This window comes from Syngnathoides biaculeatus, chromosome 2, assembly GCF_019802595.1.
Source record: "Syngnathoides biaculeatus isolate LvHL_M chromosome 2, ASM1980259v1, whole genome shotgun sequence".
In the NCBI taxonomy this organism is placed as follows: domain Eukaryota; kingdom Metazoa; phylum Chordata; class Actinopteri; order Syngnathiformes; family Syngnathidae; genus Syngnathoides; species Syngnathoides biaculeatus.
In genome coordinates, this window is record NC_084641.1 from 10,156,451 (window position 1) to 10,170,937 (window position 14,487).

Below are 14,487 nucleotides of genomic sequence, written 5' to 3' on the forward strand. Positions count from 1 at the left end.
AGATTTGAATCCATAGGCCCAGAACTGTGCTAACATGCTAACCTTTTCGTCCACAAACCTCATTAAAATGAGTTCATGATCATTTATTTCAGAAATCCATCTGTTTTGAGGACAAAGTCCTACTTCGTGAAAACGAGCCACTGCTCACCCCAAGTATCTCGATTGTAGGGTGTACGAAAGTCTTAAAGGTGTGGTGCAGTTATTTCGCCAGTATTGAGAGTCCTCTAGTGACTTTTTTTCCCCCAAAAGGCAAACATTTTGCTGGTGTTATTGACTCTTTGTCAACCGTGCTTTTATAACTTCATAAAACATTGACAAATTAATCTGGGAGATCTGATATTGCAAAGAAACTTGGCATTTCCACATGGGTGAGTTCAAGTTCAGTATTGCCTTGAGCCTTACAAAGGAAGATTTTGATACTATACTGTTGAAATTGTATCAGGACCTACTGTAAAGTTTGGTCTATAAACCGAAACATATTTACTCAGCTTCAACCAGGGTTAAACAAAACACTTCTTAATGCCCAGGACCCAGCCTCCAAGTGGATGGCAATCGATTGACTTTACAAAGGCAATCAAGCCACTGCACATGAGTGCAACAAATGAATCAATGATACAACACTGGAGGAAGCAGTGTGGCGAACAGGCAGCATTTTCACTTTTGTAACTTTGTGCTGTTTCAACTTGTGCTTGTTTCCTACAGGAAGGTTAACAGTTTTGTTTTTGCTATGTGTAATATATACTCTATATGTATAAATGAAACAATATAATTTGTGTAGGTTCTGTTGTTGTGACATCATGGTGTGGCGTACAAAAAATAGTATACAGAAGATAAAAGCAAAGTTGTGGATTTTTTGGGGGGAGTGCTTCCATTTTGATTCCATTGGTTGCACAGTTGTGCAAAGAATCTAACTCCAGACACCAAGGGAAATGGGTCAAAAGAGATATGGAAAAGATGAAATGATTTAGGTACCCAATAAAACTTTTGTGAATGCAAAAATGTAACCAAGGGTTCTGAATTTTACTGCTTTGAGGATGGTGTGATCATGTGCTGTAGGCCTTCTTATAACCAAACCAAGATTATTTTACACTTCAGACTATGTGAGTCCCTGGAAGCACATGTCTTCAAATAATGTGGATCGAATCCAATCGTAAGTCCCATCTAGGTACAAATAGTCACTGAAATTTATCATGACGATTGTTACTTTGCAGTACTTGTACAGTACTTGTAGAATTTGTACAATATTTTTGTGTTTTCCATTGCTCTTGCTCTCTCTCAATGTATTATGTTTATGCTTGCCATGGTAAAACATTTCTTATTAAATTACAATAAACAATAGTGTTGTTGCAGGGTTCATACTCAGTCGGACCCAAAAAATTTAAGGACTTTTTAGGGCCATTCTTAGGAGCTGACACGAAAAATTTAGGGCTGACACGGAAAAAATTTAGGGCCGACACGAAAAATTTAGGGCCATCGTGGGAAATCAAGAGTAAGGAAAAAAGACTCACCCAATGGTGGCATCAACCGTTCTTGGTTCATCAAATGTTCCAGTACCTCAGTACCTGTGACAGTGATCACCTGTCGCCCCTTGTGGTAGTTCTCATTGATATGACCATTGTCAACATCTTCATATAACAGTATACAGAAAAAATGATTCTAACTACAATTGCAACTATATACACAAATGTCTTCTCCTGATGTCTGTCTCAGCACCCCTACTCTACCTCCTCGAGCCGACCCAGTGCCTCCTCTATTTGCTGCTGCAGAGGTGCCAAAGAGGCTCTCTTGTCCTTTGCCTCTGAGTGGATTGGCCTTGGTGATAAACCTCAGCTTCCTATTTTCTTCTGCCTGCTCACACAGCCTATCAGTCTTCTCAATAAGCGTACATATGTCAGTCTCTATTCTGGCTTTTTTGGCTTTGAGGCAGTAGAGATGAAAAGTGGGCAGCGATGCCAAATGTAGCCAGGTACGAAGACTTCCTTTCCCCACAGTGGTAGTTTTTAGCAATGTCACTGTCTGGGAACATGACTGCAAACACTTTCGAATTATTTTCACAAGATTTGTAACTGTAATGGCTGCTGATCACCTTTTAAGTCCACACGATCTCTGCCTTTAATGAGTCCGCCTTCGTGTATTGAACTACGTTCATAGAGCCTGACTTCTGGCTGGTTGAAGTTGATGGCTGGACAACTGTAGGTGCGCATGCACTGCTAGTACCACTGCCTGAAGTTGATGCTTCACTATCTTTATATTTTAGAAACAGATTCATACCAATGGAAGATGAGACAGTCTTCGTCAAATCAGCGTGTCTCCTTTTTTTCCGGTGCGACTCCAGCGCTTTGACCCCCATCTTTCCTAGCTGGTAGCTCTGCTTGCACTGATGGCAGTAAAACATTGCCGATCTTTTGCATCTCAACGAACCCAGCTTCCAAACTCCTTACTTTCAACCCAAGCATCTTGAAAAATGCACTTCCCCATGATACAAGTTGGATCGATGAAAGACGTAACGAAGACGAAGTGAAATGCCGACTCACGGAAACAAACAATGGAATATTGACGACAAGATTGCGACTCGTTGTCAACACGGTGACTTCCGTTGACAATTTACAGCTGTTTTAGACGCCAGACGGATCGCTATTTTTTTTTTTTAAATAAAAGATAATTTTTTTTTTTTGGGGAGAATTTTGGCGGTAGAGGTCCTCCCTTTGATTTTTTTATAACTTAAGGCCTTTTTAGGGGCTTGACCAGTTTTCGCGGATTCTAAGGACTTTTAGGAGCCCCTAAATGCACCTTCAAAAATTTAGGGGTTTTAGGGACTTTTAGGGACGCGTGCGAAGCCTGTGTTGATTTCTTTTTTTAATGCCATTAGTAGAGCATTCAAATAATTCAGGTATATCCTTTTTAAGAACAAATTCACTTCCAAAGAACAGATGACATTGGCATTGTATTGTAGAACAATAAATAAAAGCTCTTAGATGAAGAAAAAAATATGAATAAATCAGACTCAGGTTATGCCTGCAAAAATTGTACTGAAGCAAATAAACATTTGGCACATAAGTACACCATCATTAACCCACTAAAACGGCCCCAAAAAATGTCTAAAATCCTGCAAAATTTGAATTAAAAAAAAAAAAAATCGTGACCATGTATGCACTTGAAAGCTTTACACTTTAATCTCTATTTTTTATAGTCTTGATTATTATTTATTGTATCAATGCTGTAGTCTTATTTACTGTATAATCACTGGTACCTTTATAGTTTCTGCTGCCTCTTGGCTTCTTAAAAAGTGTACCTCTTAATAAGCTTTTACCTGGCTAACTAAAGGATAAATAATATGTAAAATAAGACCCGCCCTCGACCCCCAGGAATATGATATGAGACCTTTACCTGTCAACCCAATGACCCTGAAAATAAGCTTGCTGAAATTAACTTCTGCCTGAATAATAATAACGTGTAACGCTGTGTTCATGGTTTAGAAAAAGTAAACTTTCCCGCATGTATGCGTGTGTGTGCGTTATGTGGGGAGCACACACACAACTTCGAGCGATGCCATTTTAACAATATCGCCGTGGTCGAGTGATCTATATAGCTCCAGCTCTGAGCCCACTAAATAGTTTGCTCTTCCTTAAGTGTCCCCCTTGTGTGCATCTACAAAGCAAGCACTTTTCTGTCAGCGGCTTGCTGCTTTGTAAGCGGGGTGGCGAGTGTTACCAGAACAATGAAAATGTATTGAGTTCAGAAAAAAATTCCTGTATTCACTAGGGGATGAAAAGTTGACCTACTCTCCCTTTGATTGGCTAGTGGGCAGACACATATCATTCATTCATAGTTTTGATTCCCTGTGTGTGGAAACTCTTCACCAAGACAAACACAAATACATACATAACGTTGGGCGAGCCTTATACCATGCATCTACTGAAGGAGAACGAAAATCCTTCATGCGTCCGTACTACTTTTGGTTCATCTCAGAGGCATAATGTACACCAAACGAGATCCCTGCATGATGGAAGAAAGACTGACCTGGCATTGAGGCTCGGCTTTTTCCAAGTTACACGGCTCTCCCATCTCATTGCTAATGACATTGTGATAGATGGATGGTGAGGATGGGAGGCAGTTGGACTCTGGGGCAGTGAGTAGCTGTATTGCTGTGGAAATCAGGCGAGCCTGGTCCCGCATGGCAAGCAAAGCATCATGGTCCTTGAGCGCAAAGAGGCCGGATGGTGAGGCTTTCGGCCCAGGGGCTTTGTCCAACATGTTGTTTTGTTCAACGCTCTCCACGGAGGTGTTCTGCACCCCTAATTGCTGCTTGTGGTGTGGTGGACTTATGGAGAAAGAGAGAAAGAAAGAAAGGTTACTCTTAAAACTGTGCTTCTTTTTTTTTTTTTACAGTGGAAACGTAACCTTGCTGTGTTGTCTTTTTCTTTGGGTTTTGTTCCACAAGTGATGAGTTAGCAAAACCAATACGCGTTGACTGACATGGTTACTTGCCAAATAAAAGAAGGCAATAAATTATTAGCAAATACTACAAACACCTAACTCAATCAAAAGTCAAAGACAAATGTAAATGTCACATTGACACTACCTGGTAGGGAGACACTCAGCGGAATCTCCAGCCTCCTCATCAGTCTCCAGGGCCACTTGTAAAGATGAGGAGGAAGACGGAGGCTGGTAGGAAGCTAAGTCACAACGTTGCAAGTTGGACAGAAGCACTCGGTTTTCGTATTGCAGCTTTTTCACCTTCCCACTGAGCTCTCCAATCTGAATCCGTGCTACTCGAAGTTCTTCCTCATGGGGAGAAACATCCGGGCTGATGAGCACAGCACCCTCCTGCATGGAGTGAAGTGATCCGTCATGATGCACCCTGTCCGAAAGCACCGTTGCGGAACCGGAAGTAAGGGGCGCCGTCAGCGGCGGCAGCTCAGATTTATAGCGGTTGATTTCATTCATCAGGAGCTTGTTCTGTTCTTCCATCTCAATCAGGGACCTCCTCAGGAGTTCCGCCTCCTCCTCCACAAACTGCAGGTGTCTCTGAAGTTCCATGATGTTTTCAGATGAAGTACCTACCCCAACGCCGGGCCCTGTACCATTACCAATGCCACTGAGTTCTTGATGACCATCTAAAGAAGAGTAGTAGTATGTTACACAACAGTGGAGAAGACACAAGAGTTCAATTCAGAAGAATGAAGTTCATCAGATGCCATTAAAAATCTTTTAGGCTTCGACATAAATGTAGATGATCAAAATGGATCCTTATATTAATAGTGTACACTGCTAACTTGCAATTGTGTGGCCTTTTCTTGCTGCTTTTGTTTGCATTCACGTACATAAGTATGCGTATGTATAGTAAATATAGTATAGTATATTTATTTTTCATATCATTCGTGTAAAGTTATCAATCCAATGTTGATAGTATTTCTGATGTTCATTCTTCACTATAATGAGAGACACCACATGAATGAGAGACACCACATGTTCCGTTAACTATTTTTGTTCCTGTTCAAATTCACCTTTGGATATACTGGATAGTACATGCTGTATTCTAGAATACATAAAATATTCATTTAAAGTTTGAAATTTACATCTGCATATAGCAATTACAACTCATGAACTGTACTCTTGTACATTCTGTTTGTCAGTATTAAAAGTAAGTGTAGCTATATATGGAAAGTAAGTGTAGCTATATATGGTAGGTTCATACAGGTTATTGAAATCTCTGTCCCTTCTGACTCTCTCTCTCTCTCTCTCTCTCTCTCTCTCTCTCTCTCTCTCTCTCTCTCTCTCTCTCTCTCTCTCTCTCTCTCAACAGTTACCTCTTCAATAAATAAACACCTAACCCCAAATAGGAGTCTCCATTTTCCCTCATAAAAAATGCATACCACAGTGAGTGAAGAAATATTTTACAAAGACAATGATGCAGGATTGTCTGTGGCACATTTTTGGCCACTAGACAGATTTAAAGATATGGTCATTTTTAAGAAAAATTGCTGCCTTCATTTTGGAATATCTAATTTAATATTTTCAATATACTGTAAAATGAAAAAGTGGAATAAAGTGCTACCTTGAGGCCCTTTCATGTCGTCCATCTCAGCTCGGAGGCCTCTGTTCTCCACCTCCAGCTCCACAATTCGCCGACTCAGCAAGTTGGCCTCCTCTTCCACAAGCTTCAGGTGAACTCGGACCTCTGCCTCACGGGTGTGGGGGGAGTCAGCAACCTGACCGGGGTCAAATAAAAGGAGCTCAGTTCCTGACCTTTTAAGTCCCACCCCCCCCCCAAGTATGAACATTCTGAATATTTTTTTTTTAGCATAGTACAGCGGTCCCCAACATTTTTAGCACCATGAACCTGTTACACATGAAGACATATTTGAACAGATTGACATCGAAACAAATACAAACATTTGATTAAAAATAAAATAAAACTGACTGTCGCTGTTGTAAAGTAATTACTATAGTGGGAGCCCTTGCATGTTTTTCTACTCAATGACCCAACCGGTCTCATTCTGTGTTTGGTGTCAAGATGCAATATCAGCCATTGTAGTCAGACTCCCCAAAAATATAGCATCTCTCTGTTCCGCGGTTTATATTTTACGTGTGCTTTTTAATGTATTTGAGGATAGACTGGATCTTCTGCTTAAATATTTCCACATGCTCGTAGCACAGTTTGTTCATAAGCTGTGCTGCTATTTGTGTTACGACGCAGTTTCATAAAGTGACAAATCCTGTGATGTTGGTGTTTAGTGACACGAATAAAGTTCTCCTTGTCACTCAGTGCTTGCAGGTGGATTATTGGACCAGACATTCTGGCAATCAAGATAGAGCTTTACTTCACCTAGTGGGGATAAGGATTACAAAAAAAAAATGGATGGACAGATGATAACCATCAAGGTACTCATAAAATATGGAGACAGAAAACCACTCACATTCATTCTGTCACCGAATGACAACCGAACCAAAGCTGAACGCAAAACACTCAGATTACCAGCACAATGGCCCGGGTTAAAATACTGCGATATGGAAAGGAAACTGTCGAATAAACCACTAGGATTACCTCCTCGACAGTGATGGAGGCGTCGACATCTCCGTATAGGGACCTGTATTTGGCCAGTTCCTCCTTCATGGCCTCGCTGTCCTTCACCAGTTTGGTGAGCTTCTTGCACATCAAGGCTGATTCCTCTTTGGCGAAGTGGAGCTGACACTTCAGGTCTGAGCTGTCCTCCTACGGTGATGGAATTAAAGAAAAGGACAACATAGTAAGCAATATATTTCAATAGTACAACTTGCTACAGTTTTTTATTGATCAAACAAACGTCTTACTTTTACTCTCTACTTTACTCTAACTTTAAGATGACTATAACATCACTCAGGTCACTGACGGAGCTAAAATTGCATGTTTATGACAAACAGGAGCTGCGGACGAACATTTTTTGGTGTTCTTAACATTTTGACTGCAACTTCTAAATGAAGAAAGTTAATGGAATAGACTTCTGCTAAGCAACGCTGAGAAATCCAAATATGGCTATTAGTTACTAAAGGCTTTGACTTGGATCGTGATGTACATTTCAGTCCTCCCTTTGCAGTGGTTGAGAAAAAAACATTCATTGAAAATACTGGCTTTTTAATTGCAGAGGTGCTAGCTGCCATGCTCGTTACTTGTGGTCAAAAGATGCTGTGTTAAATGCGTGTGATACTTTTTAACATTCTACATTACATCAGTAGTCATTTTTATTTTCAACATGGGTGCCAATCAAGGTTTTAATGAGAGCAGAAGCTTGAAAAAATGTGTTTTCACTGTTTCTATCAGGTTCTCTTAGTTGTTTGACAACAGTGTTACAGTATATCTGGTACAGCTAATACATGTTTCATCATGAAAGAAGTATTCCCAAAATAATTGCTCTTAATGGGAAATTTTATTTTGAAATTAGAACCAAGGGAACTTCGAGGTGTAATGGACAGACTTTTTCATAAGAGCCGGTACTGACATGTGGCGACCTAGTTTGACCACTCCTCTCTGGTAACTCAGTGGGTGTATTAGCTTTTACAGCCTGTGAACTGTTTCCAAACACATAACTGAGTTGAAGGGCAGCACATTCATGACCATTTATGGTTTGTGCTTTGGACAGGAAGCCTACGAGAACAGCCAATGAGAGGATCAGGATCCTTTTTTTATCTGGAGTCTTTAGCTATAATGTCTGTTTGTCAGTCAATTGCTCATTTTATCACTGCAATACAAATTATGTAAACAATTGGCGGGACAAAAAAGTGCTTTAAAGACCTGCAAAGTCAAGCAAAATAAAGGACAGAATATGGCAGAGATCTAGTGCAAACAAAAAAATAGGAGCCATTTACCATCACTGCTACTCTTACACTTATATTTTGTTATGTTATGTCACAATCTAAAAGATAAAGATAAATAACTGGATGAGCCAAAAACATCTGTCAATTGAATCACACCAAAACTGAGATACAGTATTTTCTGGACAACAAGCTGCAACATTTTTCCAGCACTGTGAACCCTGCAGCATATTTATCGATGCTGGTAAAATAGTGATTTACAAAGCCTGTGTGAATATCTCATTTCACAACTTACCGGTACATAGGTATATATCAGAAGCGCACGGGTCGGCGCCGCTACGATAGGAAAACAAAACCCACTACACAGGCACAGTTTATTAACCAGTGCACTCAGTCATCTGGAAAATATGGTAATTGTTTTTGGCAGGAATGAAAACAGTTCATAATTACATGGACTCACTCTCTTGAAACCAAAGACCAAGTCCGAAATGGTGTACTGGTAGATTCTGACCTGACTTTCAACATCTGTCGAGCTGTCATCAGGCAGGAGGTGGGGTACACCCTGAACTGGTTGACAGCCAATCGCAGGTCACATGGAGACAGACAACAGTCACACTCACAATCACACCTAGAAGCAATTTAGAGTTTCCAATGAATACATGATTTTGGGATGTGGGAGGAATCAGAGAGTGCAGAGAAAACCCACGCAGGTAAGGGGAGAACATGCAAACTGCACACAGGCGGGGCCAGTATTTGAATCACTAACCTCAGAACAAAAAAACAAGGCTCAGATCTGACTGGATCTAAAATCTCTACTTTTACCATTTTACCAATTACTCCGGTTTCCTCCCACATCCCAACAACATGCATTAATTGGACACTCTAAATAGCTCCTAGCCATGATTGTGAGTGCGACTCTTGTCTGTCTCTATGTGCCCTATGAATGGCTGGCGACCAATTCAGGGTTTACCCTGCCTCCTGCCCGATGATAGCTGGGATAGGCTCTAGCACTCCGCAACCCTTGTGAGGATAAGCAACTCAGAAAACGAATGAATGTAATACTAAATGCTTGTGTACTTATTTTTCCAACAACTGAAAGGCACATTTTTTTAAACTTCCAAATGATTACATTCCATGCCTCCTCAGGTGAAGCAAGTCAGTACATCGGGCTGTCTTTCGGAATCTGTTATTTTATTAAGCATCTAGTAATGTGTTTATGTGCGTTACCTGTGGAGCGAGCTTCTTGTCCGGTTTGTTGTTGGGTCGCGCTCCTCTTTTCTTGAGTGAGTTCTAAAACAGCAAAGACTCACATTAATGAGAGTGAAAAATCTACCCAGACTGGCTTCGCATGCTGATCAGCAATACATTGCCCATCTGAGTCACTTAATTTAAGTCATGACTGAATAAAATTAATAAGTATAGTTCCACTCCAGTCCTGTAGGTGATGGTAATGCACAACACAGAACAGAATGCTTTCAACCTATGTACCCAATTTGCTACTTAACGGCACTCCCGTGACCCTTGTGTGGATAAGCGGCTTGGAAAATGGGTGGACAAACAAAAATATTTTAATTGCGCACAATAAAAAAATATTGATTTTAAATTGGAAAAATAAAAACACCTAAAAAAGAATCTACTTTGTTGATGTCTTTTCAAATCAACAAACATAAAGCCATGAAAACACATATACCCACAGACAGTGTGGACGTTTACTGGTACAGACATCACAGCTATGCTTAGAATCGCTGCCATGGTGATGTTTATCACCAGGGCAACACTGTTGGGAACAATAACATGACACGTAATACTGGCAGGTATATTAGATGAGGATACACAACTGTGATACAGCTGTTTATCCCCTCTGATCATTGCTTCAATACAGTTTGAAGTATAGACAGGGGAGAGCAGATTAAAACCAAAGAAAATGTATATCAAAGCCAGCTGACAATATCCTGCAAAAAGCAGATTCATGTTACTAATGAACTCCTCTGCTCAAAGAGACACCTCTGCTCATGCAAGTGTCTGCTCAGCGTATTACACACTCATTAATCATCATCCTGTATTCATTTCATTACGCACGCACAAACCCACACACTGCCTGGGAAGCTTATCATGTCTCTGTGTGTTTCCATGGAAACAAGATACTCTGCAGTGGACAAGAAGAGGAAAATGGAGGGGGAACGAAGGGAAGGACAGATAAAAAAAAATGTACTTAGGGTGTTTTTTTCCACGCGTTTTCCAAAATGATTTGCTTGGTGTGAATGTTTGCGGAGGGTGACTTACATGTGTATTCCTTTCGGGCCATTCAAGACATTACCTTGTTTTTCCTTTTTTTCGTTCTCCGATCTGACGTGAGGAACTTTCTCCTTCTAACAGTCAATTTCTCCTTCACCTTTCATCACTTTTTTGGAGCAAAAATGTTGACCTTTTCATTTTCACAGTTATTCCCTTCCTATACTTTCCCAAATGTTCTCTTGCCCTGTGTGCCCCCGAACTCACTTTAGGATATATTTACCACAGAGCAGACAGTGTTTGGCTCTTAAATGACCCATTCATAACCCTGGCTGTTAATGGAAGTATCGATTCTGGCCAGAAGATGAACTAATTTTGGAATTACTTGCTCAGGCTTTTTTTGCCCGAGTGGTCTTCGGGCAAATTACATGTCGCAAGACTGGAATCCAGAAATGACACACTTCCGATTCTCAACTTTCCAACAAGACCAATTGGCATATCTGTTCGAGTCTCTGCAAATAGTCTCTCTATCTCTCTCTCTCTCTCTCTCTCACACACACACACACAACACACACACACACACACACACCACACACACACACACACACACACACACACAACACACACACACACACGCAAAAATTCAAAGGAATTGATATCATGAGAGATCTCAATGATAGTGTTGATAAAGTGAATTTGCGAAGCTCCAAGAATATCTTATTGTAAGGCAGCAACATTTGACAGAGGAATCACGATGCATTCGAATGGATTATGCAATACTGTATACTGTGCTGTGCAAAGGTATATACTGTAGATGTATATTCAGAACATCTTCAAAGGATGTGCAAAATATGCAATATGTATTCATGTTCTGAGAAATTTGGTGTAAGCAGGAGAAACTACAGCATATGTGCATCTCTATCTTAATATTTTTTATGGGGATATTAATTGAAAATAGTCCATCATTTCAATATTTTATCGGGAAGCTTGAAGAGACCGGATGCCTTTTAATTCTATATGGTGTGTTTTATGGAACAATTGTTATGATATAACAATCATGTATCTTTATAGTTTCTAAAGTGTACTATGTGCATGAAAACTATTTTCTACTGCACCTATTTCATCACGTTTTCTTTCATCTGCTATACGTACAGTACTCCATTTAGTCTGTATGGTTCTCATCTGAACTGAATTATTGCTCTTTGTCTCTGGACTTTTCCCACCATTTTCAAAATTATTTTCAGTTTTGTGAGCTGATCTTAGCATTTGTTTTCTTTTCTAAGGATGAAGGGTTTTAGTAAAGAGATATTTTTATTAAAAAATTCATTACATAGAAACTCACTAACACATACTGTATGTGATGTGTGGTGACCACATGCTGGTTCTCACATTGCCTACAGGTCTACAGTTACTCTTAAAAGAGATGAAAACAGCTTGACTTATATCCTATCGGAGAACCATGTACTTCTTTTTCATTTCCTGGCAGTGGCTTGGTGCTCTGTTGTGCTATTTGGCTAATTATCGTCACATTACAAAAGTTTATGGTCTTGCTTCTGGTTGTGTGCATCACACGGGACAGCCTCCAAGAGTTGGAGATGACCACCAGCAGTCATGTGGATGACTAAGCAGAAGTGCTGCTTCTGTCAAAAAAGCACTGTACCTGGTTTTATTTGGAGCTTCTTGAGCTCTTTCTGGTGTTTGATAAAAAGGAATAAAGATGTAGACTCCCATGTTAGTTTCTTGCAGTTGGCTGTCAACTAGCCAGTTTTCATAACCTCAAGACTACTACAAACTACTCCTTATCCTTACAACAATTTTGTATTTTTTAAATAGTGATATTCTTTTGTCTCCATGAGTTATCATAATATCAGACAGCAAAATACAAAATAAGGAGAGAAATGTTTGTTTGCGTGTGTATGCCTAAACAGAGAGTGTGACTTTCACAGGAAAATTGATGTGGAGCAAAGATTGTACACGGCACATCTCACAACACGTTGCATCACTGATTGTGTGCAATTTTGTCAGCACGACTGTTTTGTGTGATACCGATTGGATGAAAGCACAGACGGAGGGAAGAGTGATGCGAGAGGTTCAGTACTTAATTAGTCTGCACTAAGGCAACCAATTCATTTCATCAACAAGGGCAGACAAAAAACGAATGTTTATTTTTTGTTCCTGTATTGATATCCATGTCCCCTCATGTGATCATTAAATTAATCTCTTTCTTAATTGACTCATCTAAATTGCTGTTTCCAACAAAAGAAGCACCAGTTTTCACCATAAGCTGAGATGACCCAGATGTAGAAGAATTTTGTCGTAGCTCATATGGCGTGACTCCTCCTTGTGATTGGCTCCAACTAAATTCTTAGTTCAGCCAAAAGTGGAATGCATTAGTGAAAAGACTATAACCTTTTATTGTCACAGATGTAAAATGAGACTGAAAACTGCTCATTCTCCAGTGCAGGTTTGGATGTAAAATATTAAATAAGTTTAAATAAAAGAAAAAATATACAATATTAACAACAAAGGACATATAACTCAAGGAGTGAAAGAACAGAATTGTGGTCTTTATTATTGCATTGTAAAATATGGATATAGCGGTTCTCCAAGCACACTGAATTTTCACAGTAGGTGGTATGGGTGTCAGGAGGTTAGTTAGACCGTGAAGTCATGTGTGCAGGACCACATGTTCGGGAGCATCCCCCCTGTTTAAGTCTCTCTTTAAGTGTCCCTTGTTTCTTTCCACCAACAATACTTTTTAGCTTGATATTTTACAACAACTAAAGCACACAAATATCAACAAAAGGCACAAAAAAGAGAGTTAATGGAGAGTGAGGCGGAAGAAAGGATGCAATGTGAGGGCCAGGGGAGCGATGAGTAAATAGTTGCAGTTCTTTGTTAGCGTAGCGCTGCTCACGTTCACCCACTTTGAGACATGCTTGTGTGTGTGTGTGTGTGTGTGCCTCCAGACATGTCTTAAAGAGAAACCGTTATTAAGTGACCTTGCTCAAATGAAGTCTTTCCAAAAGACACCAGAGTTGCATATTGACCGTAATTCTCTCTGTGTTTTCCATAGGTTGTCTGTGTTTATGTTAATGTTTTTTTTTGTCGCTTTTTGTACGTGAATCCTGTAAGGCAGACAGAGTAACGCCTGCAACAAAGGATCGGCAATGAGGAGTCAGCTTGCTGTATGCCCCAATCTGTCCTTTTTCCACCTCAGGGTCCTAATGCTCCTTAATGTTCACTGGTGGAAAGATAGTCTTGTCCACTAAATCAACAAATTTCAATTAGTCTGCATGTTTCTGCTAAGTGTTACACTAACTAACCTGGAGGAAAGGAGCTACTTTGTGACCATTAAAGGTGCTCGGTCTGAGCGAATGGCAATGACCTATGGGGTCCCTCAAGGGTCAGTTCTTGGACCTCTCCTGTTCAGCCTGTATATGCTACCCTTGGGTCAAATTCTTCAAAATTTTAATTTTGACTACCATAGCTATGCAGATGACACAGTTATATTTAGAAGTGTCTCCACATGACTACAGTTCAATTGAGGTATCGTGCCACTGTCTAAATCAGATAAATAACTGGATGAGCCAAAATGTTCTTCAACTAAGTCACAACAAAACTGAGACAATTGTTTTTGACAATAAAGGAAAGAGAATTGCTGTTATTAAACTCCTGGACTCTCTAGCTGTAAAAATCAAAGACCAAATCCGAAACCTTGTTCTGACTGATTCCAACCTGACTTTCAACAATCATATCAAATCAATCACAAAAACTGCCTTCTACCATCTGAAGAACATATATAGAGTGAAGTCTTGTAACGGCCAAGCAGACCAGGAAATGTTCATCCATGCTTTTATCTCAAGTAGACTTGACTACTGTAATGGTCTTCTGACTGGACTCCCAAAAGAGTATTAAACAGCTGCAGCTCGTGCAGAATGCTGCAGCTCACGTTCTGACCAA

General features: G+C 40.1%; 1 protein-coding gene across 1 annotated transcript in view; it reads right to left on the bottom strand.

Annotated features, from left to right (window-relative positions):
- The window catches only part of mtcl2 (microtubule crosslinking factor 2), a 66,046-nt gene that overhangs the window by 23,459 nt on the left and 28,100 nt on the right, over window positions 1–14,487 (bottom strand). Inside the window, exons 5-9 of the mRNA XM_061832463.1 lie at window positions 9,520–9,582; window positions 7,049–7,216; window positions 6,059–6,212; window positions 4,583–5,117; window positions 4,021–4,321 (exon numbers count right to left, since the gene is read on the bottom strand). Of these exons, the coding sequence (XP_061688447.1) occupies window positions 4,021–4,321; window positions 4,583–5,117; window positions 6,059–6,212; window positions 7,049–7,216; window positions 9,520–9,582 (1,221 nt within the window). The remainder of the gene's footprint in view (window positions 1–4,020; window positions 4,322–4,582; window positions 5,118–6,058; window positions 6,213–7,048; window positions 7,217–9,519; window positions 9,583–14,487) is intronic.